Below are 27672 nucleotides of genomic sequence, written 5' to 3' on the forward strand. Positions count from 1 at the left end.
CTTGGATGTACTATGTAAACATTCAGAACATTTCCCAGAGTAATCCAAAGACTTTCTGGTCCACCAACACCTCCTTCACCATGCAGAAAAACCCAACCCAGTCCCATGCTAAATGAAACGGAGCACTGCAGTAAATTCCTTTAGATCCCACTTCATCAACACAGCAACCACACTAGGAAAATCCACATATTCTCAACCATGCTATGATGAATCTGAAAATCCACCTCAGACTAACAACTCTACACTAAAACCATCCATACTTGATCTATCAAAAAATTCCTCCCTAAATTGAAGTCAACTATTCTAGTAGCCGATACTTTGACTTACTGTGCTAGCATGTTAACAGCTGAGGCCTTAGCATTTCCAGTCGCTGTCTTCATAAATAGATCCATTACCAGGTTGTATGTTCTTGAAACAGTCATACACTGTACCACTACCTAAGGCAAGAAACTCTACTGGCATAGGTAACTACTGACCCATAGCTATACGTCCACCTCTCTCAGAGCATTGTGTGCACACACAAATCCTGCAGTACCTACTCAAAAGTAATCTCCTATTACCTACCCAACATGGTTTCTGCCCCCATAACAGCACCACTGCTATTCTTCTATCTTATCTAGACAATATCAAACAACATCGTAATGCTGACAAACATGTATCAGCCATTTTATGGACCTCTTCAAGGCATTCAGTAGTGTTGCACACACAAAACTGATTCAAACCCTGGCAGAACATAACTTCTCTCACACATCGTGGTTCAAGAGCTAACTACATAACCGCATCCAAGCAGTAAGGTGACAAAACACAGTTCCTCCTTCTCCCTAGTTTTTGTAGGTCTCTTCTAAGGGACCATTCTTGGACCTTTACTGTTCTACATATTCATAAATAAACTTTACACTGGCATATCTCCATCCACTTCACTCAGTGTGCAGATGATGCTACAATTGTTTGCTGTACCCCCTCTTTGGGACAGCCTCAGACCATTACTGAATACCTACTTAGCAGTAGAATATTGGAGGGATAACACTCACCTTACACTTAATACTAAAAAATAAATAAATAAACTTATGCTCTTTCTCTCTAAAACCAGTTGTGAAAAATAGTTTTAATAATTCAACTGGTTATAACATTGAACGTGATTGAGTAGGTTTCCAAAAACAAAGTTGATTGGTGTAACAATTAATGATAAGCTCGAGTTTGATATTCACATACATAATGTCATAAGTAAAACTTATCAAAGGATTGGAGCTCTTTACGGAGTCTGGCCATTTCTCACTAGCCTAAGATGTAAATCTACTGCCCATGCTTATCTCCTATTCACATGTTCCTAACCTCACTAACCTACACAACAGACTCCTGGAAAGCTTGATCAGTGCTACAATAAAATTCTCATATCCACTGCTAGCTTGCCTAACAAATTCCATCAGTGGATTGCACTCTCAAAAATAAACTGCATGGTATTTCAGAACAATCTTAAATTCCTTCAGCCAAAAATGCTCATTCCATAACAATAGTACCCAGATGAATGCCCTTCCCTGCATACCCTCCTGCAGTGGTATAACCCTAGCACACATCCCCAATTGAAAGATAAATTTCTGTCTCAGCAGTCTAAATCCTAGCACTCATCAGGTGATGCTCTCTACTCCAGTTGTATCTTCAAGATATGGAATACCATTCCCAGTCCAGCTTTGCTTTAAGAAAAACCTCCATCTCATTCCTAAATGCTGACTTGCTTCACTGCTTTATCTCTACTGGCTGACAACTATCCTATCTACTGTTTCTACTTACTTATTCCTCTCTCCTTCTTCCCATCACTGTAAACTAGTCTACTGTAATTACACCTTTTCCTCTTTATTTAACTTTCAAGTTGTCTTCCCCCACAAATGCCTCTATCCACATCTACCTTCCTAAGGATCAAAAGGAAAAAAAAATCTGAAAGAAGGTGATGTTGTGCTGTACTGGAACTGGAACCAAATTCTTGCTGGCTGTACTAATAAGAAAATATACCTTGCAGCACAGTGCTATTTTTCTGTAAGCACAGTTACTAATAAATTATTTATTCTTGTAACAAACGACACATACTCTTCTTTCAGTTTGTAGCATAAATGTGCCAAGACTTTACTCTTGATTAGTATGGAAGATTATATCTGCTTTTCCAATATAATACCTTGGAACAAGTGTGTTCTTACCAAATATCTCTAACATAGCAGAAGTCTAACAGTCTACTTATACTGTTCTTCTCATGCACTTAAAATCCTGTTTCTCTCTCAATATCTTTTTTTGGGCCTTACAGGAAACATCTGTTCTGCTGATGCTTTTCTTTTTAGACTTGTTTTTGTGATAGACTTTCCTGTTGTCCTTCTGTGAAACCATTTAAGCACTTTTGCTGATGTGAGAATGCACACAATCAGGAATTGTTTTTCTGCTGGTTTTACAAAAAGCCATGTCCATTAACAGAAGTCTGAAAGGAAACATCTGTAAGAATACGTCAAACTGTTCTGCTGCTATTGAAAAAACATATTTTTGAGGAAACTTTTTTGATACTGTGGGAGAACGTTTTTCTGAGGAAACAGCTTTGTAAAATTCGGAGTTTATAAAAAGCATGTCTATTAATAAATACAGTTAGAGCAATGCCACACTAGAGTATGGATGCTCATTGCACATTGCTAAGCTCTATTTCTACATTTAAGCAAGCTTTATTGTATGCCTCCTTTATTTTGCATTTTTATAGCAGAATTGATTTTAACCTTTATTTATTGTTTAACACACTTAACACAAAGCACCACTATTTTGGAATCAAAGACATTGCTTTTACCTTGGTATACTCAGATATTAAACTGTTTTTTGTCATTTGCTGACTAATTTGTGTTGTAATATTTTAACTCATTGTAAGATGTTTGTTTTTGTATATCAGCATGTAACTTTGAAATCAAGACATCTTTTAGGCACCCTTTTGAAATGTCAGCACTCAAAATGTAGAGTGCCAAAAAAAAGACTAAAAACCTGGAGAAGAGCTAAGACTGAAAATCGCTCTTCTTAAAACTCCTTTTTGCAGGGGGCCACCCTCCCACACCCCTAATTTATATATACAACTCCGAAATTGCAGTGCCTTGTAGAAAAGGAAATATTCCAAGAAATGGCATCTCGGACTTGGTATATACAAGCCCGATCTTTCAGCCATTCAGTCTCTGCATTTCAGGACTCACTTTAGTGGATCCCGGCATTTCAAATGGTTGCGCATCTTTTACCTAATTATCATGCTAGTTCAACTGTGATGTATTTATAGATATTTTATGCTTCTAAAGCCCTTCTCCCTGAACCTCTGCTGAAAAAGGGACTTGCATAGCCAAGTAGGACAATCTAGATAAAAAATGAATGCATGAATGTTTTTTTTAATTATTATTTATTTATTTTATACATTTTGAGCTATGTAACCCAGCAGTGTGAACCTTGCCTCTAGATGACGATCACTGTTGAAGTGACACACCAACCCCATGTGCAAAAATGGGAAAAGGGGATATGGATGCATGGATTCTCAGCTATCTTCCATCTCAGAAAAACACAAGCTTTCACGCTTTATTTATATAATTACCTTGCCACCTGTTTGTTTTTGACTAAGCTAGACTAACTAAGCTTATAGCCTTTTTTCATTTCATATTTTGTTCACTAATTTGAGATATTTTATTCACTGGTATTAATACATTTTAGGTTTATTTTTATATAGCTCAGGTGCAATTCTTTTTGTGGTATAGCATGATATATTGCATCTGTCTTGCCTCCTCCATCATGTATTGGACCCCCACGTGTCATTTTTATGAATTGTAAACAATAATATTCTTGTATTTCTGTAAACCTGATTTATATATTACAAAAATCTGTTTATAGCACACACACACCTAATGTATATGTGCATGCACAAAGTGTGACAGAGCAGAACTTGTAAATTTACATTTTTGCAGTAAGGTAGTTTATTTGGTCTGAACAGAAAAAAAAACACTTCACCTAGGTTCATGGTTAAGTACTAGGCTAGCTGCCCTTTTGAGTCATTTTAAGCCTAGACAGTTTCCCCTTTTTGTGCTCAAAATAACCCATCCCATTTGGTTATAGTTTGACCTTACCCATTCCATTCCATAGATTGAGGGTGTAATGATATGGGCAAGTGCCAGCATAGCCAGCTGGAGTTTTGTTAAGAATGATATGTCCTTTGAATATCAAACTGATTTATACAAGATGTTTCTGTTACCAATGTATTAGAACTGTATGTCATTTGTATGTCAAACTGATTTGTACAGATGTTTGTGCTGAAAATGTATTGGCAAGGTTTGCTTGTGCTAAAATATATCAACAGTGTACCTTGCTAGAATGAAAATAAATGTGTATGTATTACTGTAACTGAATTAACTGTTTTTTTTTCCAAGTAAATATGACTTTTCTGTAGGACTGCTAGAGTTAGATCACTGTCCTCACTATTTTATTTCAACATGGAAGGTTCAGTTTCCTCTCCAGTTTACAGCGGGTAGGTTTTTCGATAACAGAGTATTCCTCTGCAGATGATAGCTCAGTATCCTGTTTTACTTTTGTTTTTCTCACTCACACATATCTGTTGCTTATAGTCCCCCTTTACTCGAGTTTGCTGTTTTACAATGACAGACGTGGGTTTAGGACTCACAACAGATTGTTTTTCTTCCCTATTTCCTGTACTACTAAATTATCTCTTATTGACTAAAGTCTTCTTTTCAGTACATAACTCCTGCTTAGAATTTTCTTCTTTTACAGCAGTCTATTTCAGATTGACAGAAAGTTGGAACTCGACTCGGGTTGTGTATTTTTCAAGTCACATAACTTCATTGATTTGAAATGTGACCCTTTCATAAAATGTTCCTTCTTCCATTCCTCTACTCGTTTTTTTTACTTGCTTTGTAACACTTCCAGGCTATTTTGTTTTAGTGTCTAGCTCCCTTCCTCTATCTCTGTTCCCATTGACTGTGCTGCTATAGGGCACACAGCTTTCTTATTTTCATGTAATTCTGCTTCACTGTCTGATGTTTCAGTTATGTAATTTTTGTCTTTCAGGTCTGTACTTGCATCGTTATTTGTGCTTAGAGCAGTACCTTCCATTGTGTTCTGTTACTAATAACACTGGCATATTTATCTTAGTACACAGTGTTCTCATATGTTCTTATTTCAGAATTCTGATGACACATGAGGCAGTATTTATCAGGCAGCCATAACCTTGTTGTAATTCCCTTTGCAGTTACACATACACACTTTTATATGGTACCCATTCATTTGCTTTTCTGAGAAAAAGTTAAATGTACATATATGATCTGAAATTAATTTAAAGACAGCTGTAACAAGTATGGTGTGAAATTCTAATAGTGATGTAACTCTTAGAATGTCAGAATATGGGTTACTTCACTATGTCCAAACAATACCAGAGACTCTAGTTTTAGGCATTTGCATCCACGGTCTGTCACAGTCAAATATGCTCACTCTAATGGCTGTACTTACTTTGACTGTGAAGATGTGACATAAAATCTACACAAAGCTGTGATTATAGGTTACTTTACACACATGCAATTCAACCACACACACACACTTTTTTCAGTGACACTAGCCCTGTCAAGACAGATCAATAACTGTTTATTTGTTATCAAGTAAACAGCAGGAGTTAGTCACTTTGATCCACAAACTGCTTCTATATTCACCAGTTATGGCTACTTTATTGACTGTGTATACTTAAAATGTATGATTACAATTAAATAAAAATAATGCCCCTATTAATGTTTTCAACTTGTTTCCTACGAATGCCTACACTAGCCCTGCCAAGTCAAGCCAGTAGCTGTTTAAACACAATCAAATGACCATAGAAGGTCAGCCACTTTCATCCAAAGACTGACTCCATACCCATCAGTTACAAACACTTTATTTGGGCCACATATATTTCAAATGTTTGACTGTGATCAGATTAAAAAAAAAATAGATTTTTTTACACAAACATGCACTAGCCCTGACAAGCCACATCAGTGGTGGGTTGCTTTCACATACACACATTCATTCCAGCCTCCCACCCCAAAATGATATTGTGTTTGTAAACTACTGAGTTTTGAGTGTTTTGAACAAATAGAAGTTATGGTTAAAGTAATATATTTCAGCTGCATGCAGGACAGAAGGTAAAATGGTATATAGTCTGACCTTAGTAAGCAGATCATTGAAGCAGGCATTCTACTTTATGACATTTAATGTCTTTGTCTTCCTGCTTCAGCGTACTGTATGCTTAATTTTGCCTTGCCATCTTAGCTGGCTTTTGGGAAAAAAGCTGACCTAACAAAGGAAGAAAATACACATCTACAAGCCAGTTTGTAGTTTTCTACATTTTCTGCTTTTACTGTAATGTAAACTGTACTGCAGAGTAAATAATATTAACAAGGAATATGTGAAAAAATAGCGCTGTCTTCTCAACAGAGATTTAATGGAAGACATCTGACCAGCTGCATATCTAGTATCAAGCATCTGTCTAAAAGATTTATTGTGAATTAAGGAGTGCCATAATCATATGACACACACAGTATGCAGAACAGTAGTAAATGAGTCTGGCACCCAGCACAACATATTCATTTTACACCAGTCGTCCCTCTCCAGCTCACTCAAGTCCCACCTCTGTGTACTAGAAATGTAGCCGATTGCTTCCGCCTGCCATGTGTCAACAATTGCAGATTGTGTAGTGGCTCACACCAGGTAGCAGGCCTTAGACAGTACTTGTTGCCCAGTGTGACTTTCTGTAGTACAGCTTCATAAAAAAAAAATCTGAAAGTAGGTCACAGCAGCAGCACAAAGCTGTAAGTGTCTGTTGTGGCAACGCATGATTCATCTACTCAAGGATAAGTTCATCCCTACTCCAGGCCCCATCAGCCATCATCTGTATCACTTCTCAAGTCAAGAACAACTTGTAACTATTATCCCTTCTCATATGCATCGTGCAAGTCCAGCATTGATACCATGTAGCATTAAACTTATCTTGCAGCTTCATCCATGGCATTATTAGCATCATCATCATCATCATTCCAACCCATTCATCCCACCCAAATAGCAGTTCTCTTTATATCAGCTTCTCTCTGTATGATTATTGCTCTCCAAGAGTCAGCTTTACACATCTCTAGACAAAGTAGTTCTGTCAGTTTTATTTATTTGCTAACTTACTAAGCTCATTGCATGTAAGTGCTTCTTCACAGGGATGATGAGAAGCGATGTCTAAATGACTTGATTAGTCACACAGGTTGCATATGTACATTAAAAAAAAAAAACTCAGAATTCTAAGATGAGCAATTCATTGCCATGGCACTGTAAACTAAAACATTGGACTTTCATTACTAATATGACATGAAGATAAAAAATAGATGTGAAGTTGTTCAATCTCGCTGTTTATTCTTACACATGGGTACGGAGCCGAGCCATCGGACGCTTTACTAGCTAAAGATCTCAGAGTAGCTCGAGGCCAGGCCCCCTATCCCATGATGCTCTCCATCCTACCCCACATCTAGTTTGCCGCTGCAACTGATCGCAAGGTTGTCAGAGAGCTCGGGCCAGTAGTGTTTATTATTTAATTTTTTTGAAAAAAAAATTGCTTTTATTTTCGCTAGATATTTACTCTAGGATATGTTTCTTGCTATTGTTGGTACTGTTGGGCTGTGTTAGCCTTTGTATTCTTTAAAGTAAATTTCTGGTTGTATTCGGAGCTGTTGCTCCTAAGCCTCTGGCTGTTTTTTCTTTTGGTAAATCTGTATAAATAGTGCATAGATTAAGTGTGTTTATTTATTTATTTGCTGTTGGTTAACCGGGATAGTCCATTGGGCCAAATGAACCCTTTTTCAATGGAGTCCTGGGGAGAAAAGCTCCATCAAAGATTACATGTTACAGAGATTTGCATTCATAGCATACAAGACATAACAAGGTACAGAGGTTACAATCAGAAAAGTTAAAAAAACTAAATTTAAAAAAAGAAACAAAATTATATCTTAAAAAAAATATTTTTTTTTTTTAAATTTTTTGGAAGTGAGTAGATAGATGCCAAAGGCTTTCAGGATGATAGGTATTATTAAGAAATTGATTACTAGCTGCAGTAGAGAAAGTGAGAGGTGGAAGACTGCAGAAAGTGGAGAATGATTGTGTGGGGTGGGAGCAGGAGCATTCCCATGTGGATGTTAGGTAGGAGTGGAGTGATTTTTTAAAGGTAGGAAGGCTAGTGATGGTACGAATGGAGGGAGGGAGGGAGTTCCATAGGGCGTACTAGGGAAAAGGAGAGGAGGTTATGTCCTGGGGGGGTGAAGGGGTCTGTAGACTTCTATTAGGTTTTGATTAGTAGATCTGAGAAGTCTTTGAGTGTGGTGAATTTTAAAGGTAGTGGACAGGGAGGGACAGAGAGGGATGGTTGAAAAATGAGTTTGTGTGCATATGTGAGCTGAGTATAGGAGAGGTAGTTGGGAAGTTCAGGCCAATTTAAGTGTAGCTGTTTGAATTACTGTTATAGCCTAGTTGTGCAGGGGTTGTTCTTGCTGCCTCTATTCTTTATAAATCTGTATATGTAGTGTGCGAGTAGTTAGTGTTTACTGTTCAACATACGTTTATATCCTTAGTTGTGCAGGGATCTCTCAACTTAAGACGGTTGTTTTTGCTGTGCACTGTTTTGCTAATATACTTGTGTTGTAACTTGAAGTTTGGTCAGGGCTCTGACAACTTCAGTGGGTTAGTGTAGTCTCTATTAAATAACATGGCGGATTAGAAAGAGAAGCAAAAGTCTGGCTTCAAGAAGTGCCAATGTGGACAGAAGATGCCCATTATGGATGCGCATGCCAATTGTGTTTATTGTTTTGGGCCTGTACACCTCCAAGTAGATTGCTCTATTTGCCACTCCTTCAGCAGCAGGGTCTTATTAGAAAGGAGAAGGAAGCTGGCAGATAGAGGCTTGTTGAAGCCAGACTTTCAAGAAGCCCTGGATAAGGCTGACCAGACCTACAAGTCCTCAAAGGGGTCGAAGTCCTCGAAGGTGTCCTCAAAGCCCAGGTCATTGGCTCCAAGCCTTTCTGTGAAGGTGCGGTCGCCGGCTCCACAGTCTTCAGAGCCATGCACCGAACAGGTGTTTCAGAGCCGGTCCCCTGTCTTGGAACTGGTCTCCGAAACTCTGAAGTCTCCAATCCTTTGGTCTGTGGTGTCTTCGGCTCCTTCAACCTGATCTTCGAGGACCCTTTCCGATGCTGATGTGTACCGGGTGGCGCAGAGGCTTCTGAAGAACTCAGCACTGGCTAAATTGCTGTCTGCTTCGACCCAACAGGGTTTGAAGCCTGAGACCGTTCCACTGGCTGTGACTACTCCTCCTCCGATCCAAGCAGGGCCTTCGGAGCCAGAGGAGGTGGATCTGATGGTTGTGGAGCCTTTGGAGCCAAAGCCTGTTCCAGTGCCTTCGGCCCCATCAACCCTGACTTCTTCGGCTCCATTGGAAGAGTTTCGGAGCTGACACCCTCTCATTGATTCCAAAGGGGAGAGTCAAGCTGATGCATCGGTTCCGACCCTTCCCCTCGGGGCTTCAACGCGGATGAGCTCGGTTCCGTTCTGTGGTTCGGAGACCGCTGCCTCGGCACCGGGGAAGTTGCCGCCTTCTTTAGAACCGCCGGCTTCCTTGAGTCGAAGCAGTGGTGCCTTCGATGCCATGAGGACGGTTATGTGTTCTAAGACACGCACATCGTCAGGTCCTTCCTATTCCTCCCCTGTCATGCCGTGAGACCTGGAGCCACAGGTAACCCCATTGGGTGACCCTTGCTCTACTGAGACCTCACCAGAAGCTCCCGCTGATGAGGTCCACAGGAAAAGATTGTGCAAGAGAAGGCACTTAAATTCCCCTCAGGAATCTTTGACATCAGACACCGACTTAGAGGAATCAGAAGGGTCCTCACGGTCCTTCTCGGAGGATATCTCCTTTGCAGATATCCTGGAAATCCTGAAGTAGAGGGGTGACTGGAAGTCCGTTAGCCCTACTGAGGATGTCGGTGCTCCTGAAGGCCTTTGGGTCTCAACCTTCCACCACTTGATGGAACTGGTCGCTCGAAGGGTGTGGAAGTCTCCTGATTCTATGGAACCAGACCTTCGGAGGCCCAACAAGTTTATCACCTCCCCCCAAGACAAGCTGTTCCTTACTGTGTCCCAGTTGATGCCATGGTGGTGGCAGTGGCCACCAAGAAAGAGATGTCAGAAACCTCTTCCACTGTCCATCCTCCTAATAGGGATTCTAAGACCATGGACAGATACGAGAAACGCATCTTTAGTTCTGCGACATTTACCTTGTCATCGCTTAACTGTCTGACTCATTTCACCCACCTTCAAAGAGATGATCTGCAAGAGTTTGGAGATGCTCTACAGGGTAATATAGATGGAATTGTCTCTGACAAGGTGACGGCACAACTTAATATCCTTAACTCCATTTTGAACTCGTCCATGCCGATGGTTCAAGTCAGGCAGCGGGTTCAGTGATAGCTCTTCAGAGACAGTCGTGGATGCACTTGTGCTCCTTTGCGGAAGCCTTCAAGTCTTCCTTTGTCAACACCCCATTTGATGGCTCATTGAATGGGGTGTTGACAAAGGAAGACTTGAAGGCTTCCTTTTTCGATGGCTCATCTCTTTTCAGGCCCCAAGTCAAGGAGGCTCTCACTAGGTGTAAGCAAGAGGAAAAGACTCTCTGCCGTAGGAGTCCATTTTCCACCCCTACCTCAAAGTGCAGAAAGGTGGAAAAATGTGGTTCCGGAAGTGCCAAGGAGCTTTTCAGAACACACTTAGTGAACCCTCCTCTAGGGGCAGAGGAGGGGGCAATAATGGAAGACGCCGTCCTGGCGGCAGTGGGGGTCTGCAAAACCAGTGCAACAGGGATCAGTCCTTGGTAAGCCCTATCAGCGCTCCTGAAAGGAGGCCCAGCTGTCCTGCTCTAGATGCAGTCGGGGGTCGCTTGGCTTTTCTGTCTGGATGCCTGGCTAGGAATTACAACAGATTCATGGGTATAAAGCATTGTTACCAGAGGATACATTATCCCATTTCTAGAAAACCCACCTGTTCGCAAGAAAATCCCAGACGTTCCAGCCAGTCTCAGGGATCAAGCAGCCATAGAAATCCAGAAGCTGCAGGAAAAGAGAGTCATCCAGCCAGTCCCAGCAGACCAGATAGGATCTAGAACTTACTCCAGATTCTTTTTAGTTCCAAAAAAGACAGGGGACTGGTGGCCCACCTTGGATCTCAGCAGACTCAACTCATTTGTAAAGAAGGAGAAGTTCCAGATGGTCACGCTTCAGTTTATTCTCCCATTCCTCGGAGTGGGCGATTGGATATGCTCCATAGATCTCAAGAATGCGTACTACCACATCAAAATGGCCAGGCCATCCAGAGATCATCTGCGTTGCCGGCTGGGAGCCAGTTACTACCGATTCCGAGCACTGCCCTTTGGACTCACAACAGCCCCCAGAGTTGTTTACCAAATGCATGGCAGTGGTTACGGCTCACTTGAGGCGTCTAGTATTCCGAGTGTTTCAGTATCTGGATGACTGGCTCATTACTGCCACCTCCAGGCATCAACTGATTCTGTCCAGGGATCTCACACTCAGTCTCTGCTCTCAGCTAGGCATCACTATCAATTTTGAAAGGTCTGCGTTGTCGCCATCGCAGTGTATCTCCTTTATCAGAGCAGAACTAGACACTATGACTGCCACAATAAGATTGCTGCTCCAGTTCCCTACCTAGCCAGGTCACACGATTTTTCTTCGGAGGTACAGCACATTCTTGTATCTTCGCATAAGGCTTCCACCAGAAAGTTGTATGCTAGTAAATAGAAGCGATTTGCTTTTTGGGCCTCTCAGAATAACATTGATCCTTAAGTTGCCCCGATTGCTAGTATCTTGGAATTCCTCTCTAAGCTTTTTCACGAAGATGCAGCAGCTGCCACTATTAGAGTCCAATTGGCTGCCATCTCGAATTTTCAGTTCGGAACTGAAGGTTCTAACTTAATGTCTCACAGATTATGTCAGGCCTTTCTTAAGGGCACCATTCATCTTAGGCCGCCTGTTAGGCAGTCCTTTACTCCCTGGAATCTAAACTTTGTGTTGTCCCATGTTATTTTTCCCCCTTTGAACCTGCATCATCCTGTCAGTTGAAGTTTCTTTCATGGAAGACTATTTTCTTGGTGGCCATTACTTCAGCATGCGGGGTATCTGAGCTTCATGCCTTTTTTGTCAAACCACCATATTTGGTGTTCCATCCAGACAGGGTATCTCTGAGGACTAATCCTTCTTTTTTGCCAAAAGTGTGTTCTGAGACCAATCTGAGCCAAACTATTGAACTTCCTACCTTCTTCAATAATCATTCTAATCAGTTGGAATACATGTTGCATAAACTTGATGTCCACAGACAACTGAGATTCTGTTTGGACAGAACAAAGGAATTTAGAAGATCTGACCAACTTTTTGTATCTTATGCTGATGCCAAGAAAGGATTACCCATTTCTAAAAGTTACCCTTTCCAAGTGGTTAACTGACTGCTTCAAATTTATCTACTCTTCAGCGAATCAAACATTAGAACATGGTGTGAAGGCTCATTCAACTAGAGCTGTCTCTACATCTTCAGTGTATATGGCTCATTTACTTTTGGACACTATATGTGCTGCTGCCACTTGGTCCAAGCCTCATACCATTATCACTCATTACAAAGTGGACAGGGCTTCCTTTGGTTCCACTGTCCTCAGGAATATATTCCCGTGAGCCACCCAGGATTAGGGTGCTTGGGACGCTACCCATATGTAAGAATAAACAGTGAGATTGAACAACTTCACATAAAGAAATTATGTACTTACCATAACGTTCCATGTGAGTCTTACCTTCCCCCTCTAGGTTATCGAAGAATGGGCAGACTTGGGGTCTGCTAGTCTTGTCTGGGATTTCTTACTCCTGCTGGAGTATTTGGTGAGTTATAGTTGTTCATGCTGAGGTCAGCAAACTAGATCTGGGGTAAGATGGAGAGCATCATGGGATAGGGGGCCTGGCCTCGAGCTACTCTGAGATCTTTAGCTAGTAAAGCGGCCGACTCTGAGCCGATGGCTCGGCTGCGTACCCATGTGTAAGAATAAAGGTGAGATGAGCAACTCACATGGAACGTTATGGTAAGTACATAACTTCTTTTTTTCTTTGTAAGGACTGCCATTACAATCTAAAGCAGTATTTTTTAAACGTCACAAAAAGGAATCTGACTCTTCAAAGCCTGACAACTTATGGTCATTTTAAAGTCCATTTGGGTTATTTTGTTATTACTGCATCTTTATTCATGTATCCAACATTATCTCACCCAGTACCTAAAACGTGGTGCTTCATATTTGAAAACTAGCATATTCTTTGACGTTAAACAAATTGCAATAACATGTACAGTACTTCATTGAGCTTTTTAAAAGATATGAGTTCAAGCTGTCATGCAAAGTTTAGGACAGTAACTTACTCATGGAATGCAAAGGCTACATACCCGAAACAGTGATCCAGACATCTGACTATCATTTTATTCTATATTTTTATACCATCACATATGCAAACTACCACCCTCCCATTTTCTGATCCTCTCAGACCTAATTTTTACTGGCCCAGCCCCCATTGCCCCTGTACATGCTGGGTCAAACCCCCCCCCCCGTATACTGTAGTTTGCTGGGGATGGTCATAGATTTTAAAGGTGCCCTGGGTGCTCAGACGTCTGTGCTTACATCCAGCATTTTTTTTTTATTTTATTTTATATTTCCTACCTACTTTTCCTTTCCTCCACCCCATGTTCTTTGATTATGTCCAAGGGCAAATCCCTTCTTTGGACCATGCTTCCCCTTAAGAAGCATCACCAGTGAGTGCCCTACCCACAGTGTAGGCATGTCCATCCCTCCTGTAAATCCAACAGTCACCTGAAATGTAAATCAAACCTGTGTCAGCTGGACTGTAGTCAGGGCTTTATCCTCCCATGTCACTTGAGCAGGATACCACCCATCAATTCTTGATCAGAATACGCCTTCCACATGGGGCAAGATATTTCCTAACATGACCCTCTAAATGTCAGTCTTGACAGGCATTTGTTTTCTAAATTACAGTGCTGAAAGTGCACTCCACAACAACAGAACTTCCTTATTTTAATTTGCAGAGTCGTTGTTGATGGACTGTATCTGATGTGTGTGTGTGTGCGTGCGCGTGTGTGCGTGCGCGTGTGCGCGTGTGTGCGTGTGTGCATGTGTATTTTACTGGCAGTGAGTTTGCACATAATGGACCAGGCCAGGCCACACCTGACTCTAGCAAATTAGTCAGAGAGAGAGAGAGTTATCTCCAAAAGCATGAAGATGGGGGAGGGAAGATATGTTCTCTCTCCTCACACATGGTGAAATTGAGAGTCGGGGAAAGAGAAATAAAAATAGTAATAATAAAAGTAATGAAAAATAAAACTTGTTTTCTACTGCTGGCATCCCATGCAATTTGCATCCTGGTGCTTTTAGCAGCAGCAGCTTCATCTGCCCTACTGATTCTACAGTTTGATTTAGTCTGCACTCATATAATAAGGTTTTGTTTCTTCAAGCTGAGCTGAAGATATCTGTAGAGTGTCATCACGCCATTCAAGAATTTGCTCTTCCCTGATGCATGGCAAGGGGGGGGGGGTTGAGAGACACTGGTGAGGCTAGACTCTTTAAAAACTGTTATTTTTTCATAAAGTCAGATTTTTGTATGTGAAAATAGGGTCTATATCACGTTGTCAAACTTTTAAAAGTTCAAACACCATATGGTCGACACCATATGTTCAAACTTTAAAAGTTTGACAACGTAATAAAAAAAATAAAACTTACCTGAAGGTTGTAAGCAGGGGGTAAGCCCCCCACACCCCCTGCTACTTAAATATACCAACTCCGAAATCGCACTACATTGCAGGAAAGGGAGAGCTTTCCTTACAGAGATCTCAGTTGAAACATTTGAAGTTTTATAAGTTCGAACATGTGATGTTAAGTTGTCAATCTCGCCTTCATTCTTGCTTGATGGGTTCGGAGCCGATCCCTCGGCTCCGACTCGGCACTTGCTAAGCTCGAGAGTCTCTTTCACCAGCTCGAGGCAGCCCCATATCCCATGATGCAAGGCAGTAAATACCCAGATCTCGTTTGCCGCTTCGCTTAGGAGGTCTTCTTTTTACCAGCTCCTGGTAAGTTGTTCACTTTTGTGATTTAAGCCCCTTTTTTAGTCAAAAAAACTCTTTTATTGATAGTTTAAGTTATATTCTACCTTTCTGACAGAATTTTCCTGTCTCCTTTAATTTTTTGTTAGTCAATTTTTCCCTATCCCATCCCCCCCCCCTGTTAGGGTGTGTGTGTGTTGGATTTTATAGAATACCTTTTTGGTATTTTGTGTAAGTTAATTTAGACTGGTGTTGTGTGTGTGTGTGTTGTGTTTTCAACACTATGTCTAAGGAGAGGGTCTCGGGTTTTAAGAAGTGTGACTCGTGCTGTCAGAAGATGTCTCTGACAGACGGTCACACTTCTTGCCTGTATTGTCTGGGCCCTCTTCACCTGCAGGACTCCTGTGCTATTTGTCACTCCTTCAGCCAGAGAGTCCTGCAGGAGAGACGTAATAAGTTGATTCTTAGGGGCCTTCTTAAGCCGGAGGGCTCTCCGGCTAAGTCGGCTCCATCAAAATCAACAAAACTTGCCAAGGCCCAGGCTTCTGTTTCTAAGCCTGCGGCCTCGGCTCCGACTCGTATTGAGTCGAGATCGGCCCGCTGGAGCCGATTCTGGATTGACAAAGCTTTCGCCCGATGGCTATCGGTGCCGAATCTGTTTTGACCACTCGCGTCGGCTCCGATCGGTTCCGACACCCATGTGGCACAGGCATCCGTGTCGGCTCCGATCGGCTCCGACACCGTTACTTTGGTGGCTGTATCGGCTCCGGCTGGAGCCGATACATCGAGGCTTCCTGTCGGCTCCAAGAAATCGGCTCCGACAGGATCTATTGTATCGGCTCCGATGGCTCATTCCAGGAAGAGGTCGAGGTCTCCTTCCTTGGAGCCGATACTTTCGGCGCCGGCTTCACCTCTTCTATCGGAACGGAGCCATCGGAGCCGATCTTCAAGGTCATCCAGGTTATCAGACCATGACCTAGAGAGAGTGGTCAGTAGATTACTCAAGTCACAGGTACTGGCCCAAATGTTACACAGTCCGTCTCAACAGACGACTGTTGGCCCACACCCCGTTACTGTTCCTCCTTCAACTCTACCCCAGAGTTTGGAGTTGGAGTCTTCAGGAATGGTTACTGCTACGGCTGGAGGACGGATACCCCTTCTGTTCCTTCAGCCTCTACTCTTATCTCCTCTTCGAGACCTTCCTTAGAGGGATTCGGTGGTCGGGCTTCCATGGTCTCCTCCGAGGGGGTGAGTGGCATCGGACCCTTGTCCGAGCCCGCTCTTCGCCTTGGAGCCTCGGCCTTGGTGAGCTCGGCTCCGACATCTGCCTCGGAGACTTCCCTTTCGGTGGCCCCTGGAGTTCCTAGCTCTTCGGAGCGGGTTCTCTCGGACCTGCCTGGGAGGGGAGCATTCGAGGTGATGAAGAGTGTACTGGCCACTGGTATCAGTCAGCAGTCTGTTCCCGTAGCTCCTCCCTCTATTGTACCTGTTGACATCTCTGCCACTTCTCTTGCTACAGGACCCAGAGATCCTCCGCCTCAGGTTTCCCCATTGGGAATTTCCCCCGAGGATTCTCCTGATGTTTCGGGAGATCCTCCTAGGAAGAGGACTTGTAAGAGGAAGCATGTAGACTCCCGAGTCTGTCACTCGGATACTGACTTTGATGAGTCAGAGGGATCCCCTAGATCCCCTCTGAGGATGTCTCCTTCTCAGACATCCTAGAACTTGAAACAGAGGGGAAACTGGCCCACCAGCAATCCCTCTGAGGATGAGTCAGTATACCTAGAGGCGTTTGGATCTCGGCCCTCCACCTCCTGGGTATCTCCGCCTTTCGACCCCTTATGCAGGTGATTGCACAAAGGCGTGGCAGCTCCTGACTCTGTAGAGCCAGTCCCTAGGAGGCCTTCAAAATTTATCACCGCCCCGAGCGACAAACAATTCCTTACTAAGGGTGTCCCCGCTGATGCCATGGTGGTGGCTGCGCCACCAAAAGGAACTTGCAGATCCTTCCGTGCCCGTCCATCCTCCTATTAAGGACTCTAGGACCATGGATAGGTACGGTAAGCGGATGTTTTCATCAGCGACCTTTGCTATGCTTTCGCTGAATTACCTATGTCACTTCACCAGACTCCAAAGGGATATCCTGAAGGAGCTGGGGGAAGTAGTTCAGGATCCTACAGCTGCAGGGGCGCAAGAAAAAATTGCTTCTCAGCTAGGAACCCTCAATTCCATTGCAAACTCCTCCATGCGGCTAATATCTTATGCTGCGGATGGAGCGAGTAGAGCCGCAGGCACAGGTGTGGCTCTTAGACGCCAAGCCTGGATGCGGCTATGTGATTTTATGGATCCCTTTAAGGCGTCCTTCACAAATTCTCCCTTTGATGGGTCAGCTTTGTTTGGCCCTCAGGTGAAGGAAACCTTGACCAGGTGCGAGCAGGACGGCAAGACTCTTTCTGCTGTTGGAGTCCATTTTTCCACCCCTTCTAGACCTTATCCCAAAGGACAGAAGGGTGGGAAGATGTGGTTCCGTAAATCCCAAGGAGTCACGCCGGATTCACGTGGTCAGTTTACCCCTAGAGGCAGAGGGGGTAACAATAACAGACGCCGCCCTAGAGGCAGAGGGGGTCCGAAAAACCAGGGAAACAGAGAGCCTCTCTCTGACAAGCCCTTTCAGCATCCCTGAGGTGTTGCCCGGCTGTCCCTCCTTGGAGGCAGTTGGGGGAAGATTATCACTGTACCCAGAAGCCTGGCATTCCCTCACTCGAGACAGTTGGGTACAGTCGATCATATCCAAGGGTTACATAATTCCTTTCGAGGAAAGTCCTTTCCCCTCAAATTCCCTTCCAGATGTACCACCCGGTCTAAGGGACATTGCAGAGTTAGAAATCGCAAAACTACTGCAAAAAAGAGCCATTCAGCCAGTTACAATAGACCATTCAGAGCCCGGAATCTACTCAAGGTTCTTTTTGGTCCCCAAAGACGGAGACTGGAGACCAATATTGGATCTCAGCAGACTCAACAAGTCTGTCAAGAAGACAAGATTCCGAATGGTCACTCTTCAGTCAATTCTGCCCTTCTTACAGAAGGACAACTGGATGTGCTCAATAGATCTTCAGGATGCGTACTATCACATCAAAATTCACAGACGCTCCAGGAGATTTCTCCGCTTCCGGCTGGGGTCCAGTCACTTCCAGTTCAGAGCCCTGCCCTTTGGTCTCACTACAGCCCCAGAGTGTTCACCAAATGCATGGCAGTGGTTACGGCTCACCTGAGACGCCAAGGATTCCAGGTGTTTCCGTATCTCGACGACTGGCTCCTGTCGGCCACCACCAGGCATCAGCTTATACAAGCCAGGGATTACACAATAGGCCTTTGTTCTCATTTGGGCATCTCAATCAACTTCGAAAAGTCATCCTTATCGCCCTGCCAGTCTATTACCTTCATAGGCAAACTTAAACACTGTTCGGATGTCAGCTACCCTTACAGAACAAAGAGTTTCAGACATTCAGACTCATGTCAGGATCATTCTGGCCAGCAAGAAAATACAGGCCAGAATGGTTCTGAAGGTATTAGGTCTCATGGCTGCGGCCATTACACTTCTTCCCCTGGCTCGATTCTACATGCGCCTTCTTCAGTGGATGCTGTTCACACAGTGGTCATACCAGCAACTTCCAATGCGTCACCAGATTCTGGTGACACAAACATGCAAAGAACATCTTGCTTGGTGGATCACATCGTCTCAGGTTCACCGAGGCAGGTGCTTTGTACCTCCATCCCCGATAGCCACTGTCACCACGGATGCCTCCCTGATCGGGTGGGGGGGTCATTATCAGGGTAGGATGGTTCATGGGACATGGCAACCGTTCGAGTACCATCTGCACATAAATGTCCTGGAGATGAGAGCAGTGCTTTTAACGTTGCAAGCCCTCAACGACTTTCTTCCCGTAGGGACAATTGCAGTCCACACAGACAACATGTCTGTAGTTTGGTATATCAACAAACAGGGCGGAACCAAGTCCTACCCCTTGTGTCGAGAAGCGCTCAGACTTTGGCAATGGGCGATCTCCTCTCATCGGTTTCTGGTAGCAACGCATATCCCTGGGAAAACCAACATTATAGCGGACAGATTGAGCAGAGCTATCCTCATGCCTCACGAGTGGTATCTCAAGCAATCTATAGCGGAAGAGATTTTTCTGGAATGGGGTCGTCCATGTTGCGATCTTTTTGCTACTCCCCAAAACAGCAAATGTCCAGACTTCTTCAGCCTCTTCCTCTATCAGGCCATCCCCCCAGAGACGCTCTGACCCAGGATTGGCCCCAGGGACTTCTTTATGCCTTTCCTCCATTTCCTCTGATCCCTCAGGTTATCCAGAAAGCTACCGTTTTGAGAGCCAAATTGATTCTCATTGCCCCTTACTGGCCTCGACAAGTTTGGTTCCCGTTCCTCCATCATCACCTTTTGGTGCAGCCGTGGCATCTGGACCCAGTGTCAGATCTACTGATTCACCAATCCGGTCAGCTGCACCGGTCAATCCCCTCTCTCAACCTCACAGCATGGTTGCTCCACTTCCTTCCTTAGCCAGGCTTCCTTTGATCTCTAACCCTGTTAGAGACATCATAGTAGCTTCACTAAAATCCTCTACCAGGAGGATTTACACAAGCAAATGGAAACGTTTCTCTTATTGGGCTAAGGCCCAAAATATTGATCCTTTTACTGCCCCTGTTCAGGCAGTTCTGGACTTCTTAGCAGAGATTTTTCATGCAGGCTCCTCTTCTTCCACAGTCAGAGTTCAATTGGCTGCTATTTCTAATTTTCATGTAGGGATAGCAGATCATAATATTATGTCCCATAGGCTCTGCAGGGCCTTCTTGAAAGGAATTTTCCTACTAAAGCCTCCAATCAGGAATCCTCCTCCTCAGTGGGATCTAAATTTAGTGCTGACATCCTTAATTCTTCCCCCCTTCGAGCCAGCTGTTTCTTGTTCCCTGAAATATCTTTCTTGGAAAACTTTATTCCTAGTGGCTATTACATCTGCCAGGAGGGTGTCTGAACTTCACGCTCTTTCGGTTCGACCCCCCTATTTGATTTTTCACAAAGACAGAGTATCTTTGAGAACTAATCCATCCTTTTTACCAAAGGTCGCTTCAAAGAACAATCTGAATCAATCCATTGATCTCCCTGTATTTTTTCCTAACTATTCAGATAGAGCTGAACAAAAGCTACATTGTCTTGACGTCCACCGTCAACTTAGATATTATTTGGACAGAACAAAAAAATTCAGAAAATCTGATCAACTTTTTGTTTCCTATGCGGATAATAAAAAAGGCCTTTCTGTTTCTAAAGTGACTTTGTCCAGATGGCTTTCTTCGGTCATCACTGAAATTTATACGCTCAGGGGAAAACAGCTGTGTTCAAAACCTAAAGCACATTCAACTAGGAGTTTAGCTACGTCTACAGCTTTTCAAGCTAGACTTCCTTTGGACACTATTTGTGCAGCGGCCACTTGGGCCACTCCTCACACTTTTGTTTCCCATTACAAATTGGACTTGGCCTCCAGGGACAGGGCCAGTTTTGGCTCTACAGTCCTCAAGAGTTTGTTCCATTGAGCCACCCAGGATAGAGGTGCTAGGGACGCGGTCCCATCAAGCAAGAATGAAGGCGAGATTGACAACTTAACATTAACAAGTTATGTACCTACCATAACGTTCCATGTTAGTTGTCTTCTCTCGCCTTCTTTCTTGCGACCCTCCCTCCTTCCCCCTGGCCTGGACAGACCTTGTATAAGAAACTATTATGCTAAAGACCATTCAGACCTGGTCCTTTTTCCATTTGTAAGTTTCTTCTTCCTTTGGGAAGTATTTTATGCTTGGTATTATTGCCCTTTGGCAACAAACGAGATCTGGGTATTTACTGCCTTGCATCATGGGATATGGGGCTGCCTCGAGCTGGTGAAAGAGACTCTCGAGCTTAGCAAGTGCCGAGTCGGAGCCGAGGGATCGGCTCCGAACCCATCAAGCAAGAAAGAAGGCGAGAGAAGACAACTAACATGGAACGTTATGGTAGGTACATAACTTCTTAGTTTCGACCATATGATGTTCGAACTTGTAAAAGTTCGACACTGTGAATGGGACCCATGAAAATAACCCTGCAGCAACTGCAAAAAGCCATCAAGTCACAAAGAAGGTGGAATGCCACATTTCATTTTGCTACTTTACAAGTGATGCTGTAATAACTTAAATAAATAAATGAAAAATGTTAAAGAGCCTGTTTCAGAATGCAAGCCTAGAGCTGTACCTTCATTAGCATCACCTTATTCAGACTCTTGAACCTTTTAATCAGTTAGTACACTCACATTTGATTACAGCTTTGGCAGTTAAGATAACTGAATTGTGTAGCCATTTCGAAAATGTTTTGCAGTGCCTTTCCAATTAACTGGCCTTTTTCCTGGATCAGAAACACCAATGATTGCTTTGGTTTGCATTAGGAGTTAATATCTGTATGCTCATTTGGTTTCTTTATTTCAGTACAAATATTGAAACAGAATTGAGTGTGTATAGGAACTCCAAAGTGATTAGATGTGGCATTTTTAATTATTCTGCCATGTGTGTCTGTTTCTGCATGTACACTAAAATTATTTTTGTAGATGTTTTTGTATGAAATTGTAAAGTCTTTATGGGTTTTGTGTTTCTTTGTGATGCAGGACACCATTCCATGCAGATGTCTTTCACTCCTACAGTTGGTCAGCCAACATCTGTGGCAGGAAAAAATGGCTTCTGTTTCCCCCAGGGCAAGAGGATTTCTTAAGAGATTGTCACGGTAATCTTGTGTATGATGTTACTGCCACATCACTTCAGAACCATGAACAGTACCCCCATTACAGCAAATGCTGCTTCCCCATTGAGGTTAACCAGGAAGCAGGAGAGATCATCTTCATTCCCTCAGGATGGCACCATCAAGTATATAACCTGGTATGGAAAATATATCTCTTATTTATTTAATTTTCCAAAAGTCATTGTATTAGAGTACTTGTGTATATAATTGCCATGATAAATATGCCTTTCTGCTTTATAAATCTAATTTCTACCACCCTTGTTTTTTAAAGGGAGTCTGATGCTGACAAATAAATGACTTTACAGTTTTTAGACGGTCGTTACCTCATTCTTTTGCTTCTTGTGGTCATGCATTCTGCGCTGGATACATGAATTCCTCTTTCAAGCCTGTTCTGGATGCTCATCGCGTCTCTTACTCTGCTAACTTGTTTTTGCTATTTTCTTTTCTGTTTCCTTTACTTTTACTGCATTATGGTACCACCCCTCACAATGTAAATGTTTTGCTTTGTGCAGTTTGCAACACCTCCCACACACGCACAGTTTTTCAGTGGTTTCGAAATTGCAGGCAATTCTGTAGACCATGCACTTGGTAATTAACATATGGTAGGCATTACATCATTTGTTAAAAGTGTTTAATATATTATGCATTGCCTTTGACAGGTAAGAATCTCATGGCTTACTTAACCTACCATTTCCCAGTATGTAGGATAAAGTATATTATCATAGTCATACCTTTCAAATGTCCTGGGTTTCACAGAATGCCCAGATTTTTGCCTTATTTTTTTTGTGATTTGCCTCGTAAAATTTGTGATTTTTCTGACAAATCGTTGAGTATTAAACACAATAAAAATTATATATATTTGAGTTTCAGACTTCATATGCTTCAGAGAAATGCACGATAAAGCAAAACCTTTTACTCTAGCAACTTCCTAAGTTTATAAGAGTAGTATTTAAAATGTGTCCCTGATTTTGGGCCTTTCTTCAGAAAAAATCCTTCTCTTTGGGAAGAAAGCATTCATAATTAAAAGCTACTTTGTGATACAGTTTGCATGCATCTGGGTCTTTGTTCTGCTTGTTCTTCATTGTGTTTTTTTCCTAAACATCTCGTTTGTCCAATTTTCCTGGATTTATTTCTCCGAACACAGATTCTCAGATGATGGATAGATTAGGAAAGCATTTGTGTATGTTAGGCACTTTTTCAGTCTGGGCGATAAAGTACTTTGCATATATATGGTGAGGTTACAGAAAGACCTAGGGGATAAAACTCTGAAGGAATTGCCCATTAGGATCTTTAGAAATAGTTAGAGGCCCTGAATTGCCTAGGCATAGTAAGGCCTTATTAAGTTTAATTCTTTTGGTTGCTTAAAAGTAATTACTAGAAAATTGAAATCAAAATCTAAACCAACTTTTTTGAAGTAGTGTATATTGCAAAAAAAGATAAAATAAATTGAAGATAACATCTTTAGAAAAGGGAGTGAGCAAATTACAAAGAAATAAATGGAATTTGTGGAAACAATGCACACAGTATAATGTTTGGGTGGAGAAGTGAGGTTTAAGGAAAGGCAGAAATTAATCAATTTATGTAATGTTGGACTGAATGACAATTATGTATGTAAATTAGAAAAGAAAATTGACTATATTAACATTTTTTATTAATGTATGAGTGGCTGTATCTTAAGTGATACTTTGTTTTAAACAGTTGGTTACCCAGGTGATTATCATTAACGCCATTACTTTACTGCCCATACAATTTGTACACAATGCAGTGGATGGACTAGCTAGATCTGTGAGCTCAGGTATCACACTGAGGTATCAGGCCTGGCTACATCTTACAGGTTTTGCAGAACACTCCAAGGCAGTCTTCAGCAATGCCCTTTTTAAGAAAACCTAGTTTTTTGGGCAGAAAGGTAAAGATAAGCTGCTGCAGTGCTACCAGGAGAGCAAAATGCTCACTGATTTTGGGGTAAAGTTCACAGCTATGTTGAGATCATTTCAAAGAAAACAGAAAGGAGCTAAGAACATTTGGTTTCAGAAGTTCCAGCAGCAGTTCGATAGACGCTACTGAGGTAGGGGTAACTTTTCTAGTAACCGCTGCCAAGGAGAAAGAGGTGAACCATATCACCTAGTGTTCCATGATCCCTGATACAATTTTCTAGTAATTACTTTTAAGCAACCAAAAGAATGACAGGCAGCATGAAACCTGAACAGCTACCTGACTGTTTTACTCTGCAGGTAATCAGGGGAGGAATTTCCTTGCATCCCAGTTGTGTGCCTGGCCATCACACAAGACATTTGGATCAGAAAAACTATATCCAGAGGCTATTCAACACCATTTTTAAAACAACCCTTTTTCAGCCTTTTAGTGCCACCCCATCACAGGAGAACTGCACAGGAAGAGGTGAAAAACTTTCTTTTAAAAAGAGCCATGCAGGAGGCCTTACTGTATGTAAGAGGATCTGTTTTTTTTTCTATATTCTTCTTAGTGCCACAGCCACTACCTACCTTCTCCCATTTCTCCTATATAGTGCGCCCATCCTAACCAGCCTTCAGACTAGAGTTCAAAATAACCTTGAAACATGCTATAATAAGGTTGCAAGTTTGCCGTCAACATACAGTATCACATTCTGTCCTGTTCTGCCCTAAAGATGTTTAATTGGTTTGAACTGCCTCACCACTTAGATTAACATACAGCTTATCTTCACACACATCAGTATCCACAAAGGCAGCAACTGCCCTGCTTTTACTCCTACAACCCTAACAGATCACTTTGATCTAATAAACAACATGTTCTCATCATAAATAAACCCCACAAGTCCTCTGGCCAATATCTGTACTGACAATTAGTTGCTAAAAATAGAATTCTGCCATTCTGCAAATTAGATCTACCTCTGACCTCTCCAACTTCAAATACCTACTAAAAGACCACCTAAATAAGACTTGGCTCTGCTCCTTCACTACCTCATGCTGAACTAGTCCCCACCCCAGCATACTTCTTACCAATTCCTTCTCTGAACATAGCCTAATTCATAGCTAGGGGCAAATAACTTTGCCTAGGCTAAATTATGTAGTTATCTCTGTTCCAAAAAGTGTACTCATTGCATATAACGGTATCTCTATGAACTGTAGCTTGTAAATTCTTTAACTGCTGACAATGTTCTTTTTGTCAACCTGTTATCTCTGTTCAAATACTTGCATTCTTTATGCATAAATTCAAATTGTGTGAACTGAAGTTGAAATGTTTTTTTTTTTACTTGGTTAATATGTTCTTTTTCTGTATTAGGTTTTTGTAATAACTTTATTTAACTGTACCCACATTATGTCAATGTGAAGCTTTTTCCCCAGGCCAGTGCTGAAAATGGGATATTACTCCAATTTATCCCAGTTGGACTCTCCTGGTAAACAAATGTTAAATCGGTACTAAGAATACATTCTGTTAAAAAAAATAAAAATGAAACAAAATAAAGAACACATTTAGTTTTATTTACAGTTTCCTTTTAGTGTTCTTTTAAACATTTGTGACAAAGTGGAATATATGTTTTGCCGTCCACCCACACAGTTATCAAAGTTAACAAAATACCAGTCTTTGTGACCCACCTTTTCTTGCAAAGCCATGTTTCACAAATGTGACTTGTACTTTATATTCTCCAATGTATACACTAATTTTAGTCAAGCTGGTTTTCTTCCTAATCATCTCCATCACCATCATCAGAATTTGGTTCAAGCCCAAGATTCTCCTGATTCTTCTAGTCAACTCCTGTACTATTTTTAGTCTCTCAAACATTTCCTTTGGAACATTAGAAAAGGTTTCACTGACAAAGTTTGTGAACTTTGTTGTCAAAGGAATAATAAGCAGAGTCCCCTTCTGCTTGCTGGCTCACTCATCATCATTAGCCCCCTTTTTTCCCATTTTTCTACATGAGGTTGGGGTATCGTGTTAACTGTCGCCAGCTCTCTCGATTCAATGCCACACTCCTGCCTTCTTCAACACTCCTGCCTGACTGTCGTAGATCTTCTTTCACACAATACATCCACCTCTTTGCTGAACATCCTCACTTCCTTCTTCCTGTCTGTCCCAAATCTTCCTCACCAGATTGTCTTCTGGTTTTCTACACATGTGCCCAAACCACCATAATCTGTTCTCTTTGATCTTTTCTGCAATTGGAGCTACTTTGGCTTCTGCTCTTATGTACTAATTTCTTCGTCTGTCCCACAGTCTGCATCCTGTCACCTTTCTCAGACACTTCATTTCCATCACCTCTAGCTTCTTCAACTGTTCTGCCTTTACTGCCCAGGTTTCTGTACCATACAGTAGTACTGGTCACACCACTGTCTTGTACACTTTACTTTTCAGCTTCTTTGGCATTCTTCTGTCATAGACTACACCTGATACTCTATGCCATTTGGCTGCAGCCCCTTTGACTCTAGCTTTGACCTCTCCATTCAGACTACCCTTCTATTCAACTACTCCTCCCAGATACTTGAAGCTGTTTACCTGGTCCACTATCTTCTCTTCTATCTCTATTCTCAGCTTCTTCTGATTTCCCCAATTTGCTGCCATTACCACTGTCTTATCTGTGCTTAGTTTCATCCCATGTGCCTTCAGATTTGCATTCCATTCTCCTGTCCTTTGCTGAAGTTCTAGCTCAGAGTCTACTGCCACATTGTTTGCATACAGCAGCTTTGTTGATCCGTCTCCTCCAACCTGTTTGCTAATGTAGTCCATCACCAGTGTGAACAACAGTGGGCTTAGAGCTGAACCCTGACGTAGACCCACACCCACTGGGAACCCCTCTGTGAGGTCGAACACTGTTCGTACTTGAGTCATTGAGTCCTTGTACATAGTCTGCACTAATTCTACCAATGTTTCTGGGACTTCAAACCACCGAAATACTGCCCAGATCAGCTTTCTTGGGACCTTGTCAAATGCTTTCTCCAAGTCTAGGAATGCCCAGTTGGACTCTGTCGACATCTCTAGCTTCTTCTCAAGTATCTGTCTCAATGCAAACATCGGGTCAGTTGTGCTGCATCCTGATCTGAATCTAAACTGCTCATTTCCCATCTTACGTTCTACTACTCTGCGTATCCATTTATCAATCACCCCGTTCAGAACTTTCATGCACTGTGATAGGAGTTTGATGCCTCTGTACTGCCCACAGTTGTGAATGTCCCCTTTGATGTCCTTCAAGGATGCATCTGCAGTCCTAACATATGGGTTGTCCTGCCTCAGGCAGCCCTTCGGTCGGCTGGATTCCAAAGTCTGGGTCTGGCCTCGGCTGATGTCGCACTTCACCTGACATCACAGCTGCTGTTTATTGGGTATAAAGGCATCAGCCGACGCCATTTTCCTCAGTCTTTCTTGCTGCGTGGTGCCCGAAGCAGAAGCTGTTCGCAAGTGCCGGTCGGTCAGATCCAGAGATTTCTACTACCGAAGACTTCTAAAAAGCTAAGTACCCCGTTGGGGACTCTTTCTTGCCTCAGCCGATGTTAGACAAAGTAAATAATTGTTTAACTTGTGGGAAACAAATACCTCATAAGGATTTCCACTCTTACTGCCTTCCTTGCTTAGGCCCAGACCACGACGTATCAGCTTGTCTAGCCTGTGCTTCCTTCAACCGACGGACACTTAGACGTCGGTCG

General features: G+C 42.5%; 1 protein-coding gene across 6 annotated transcripts in view; it reads left to right on the forward strand.

Annotated features, from left to right (window-relative positions):
* The window catches only part of JMJD4 (jumonji domain containing 4), a 381468-nt gene that overhangs the window by 291886 nt on the left and 61910 nt on the right, over window positions 1–27672 (forward strand). For all 6 annotated transcript variants that reach the window (XM_044065866.1, XM_044065868.1, XM_044065864.1 and 3 more), the window contains one exon: window positions 21906–22173. In XM_044065866.1, the coding sequence (XP_043921801.1) occupies window positions 21906–22173 (268 nt within the window). The remainder of the gene's footprint in view (window positions 1–21905; window positions 22174–27672) is intronic.

The sequence above is a fragment of the Protopterus annectens genome, chromosome 3.part0 (genome assembly GCF_019279795.1).
Source record: "Protopterus annectens isolate FY-2018-M chromosome 3.part0, PAN1.0, whole genome shotgun sequence".
Classification (NCBI taxonomy): Eukaryota; Metazoa; Chordata; order Ceratodontiformes; family Protopteridae; genus Protopterus; species Protopterus annectens.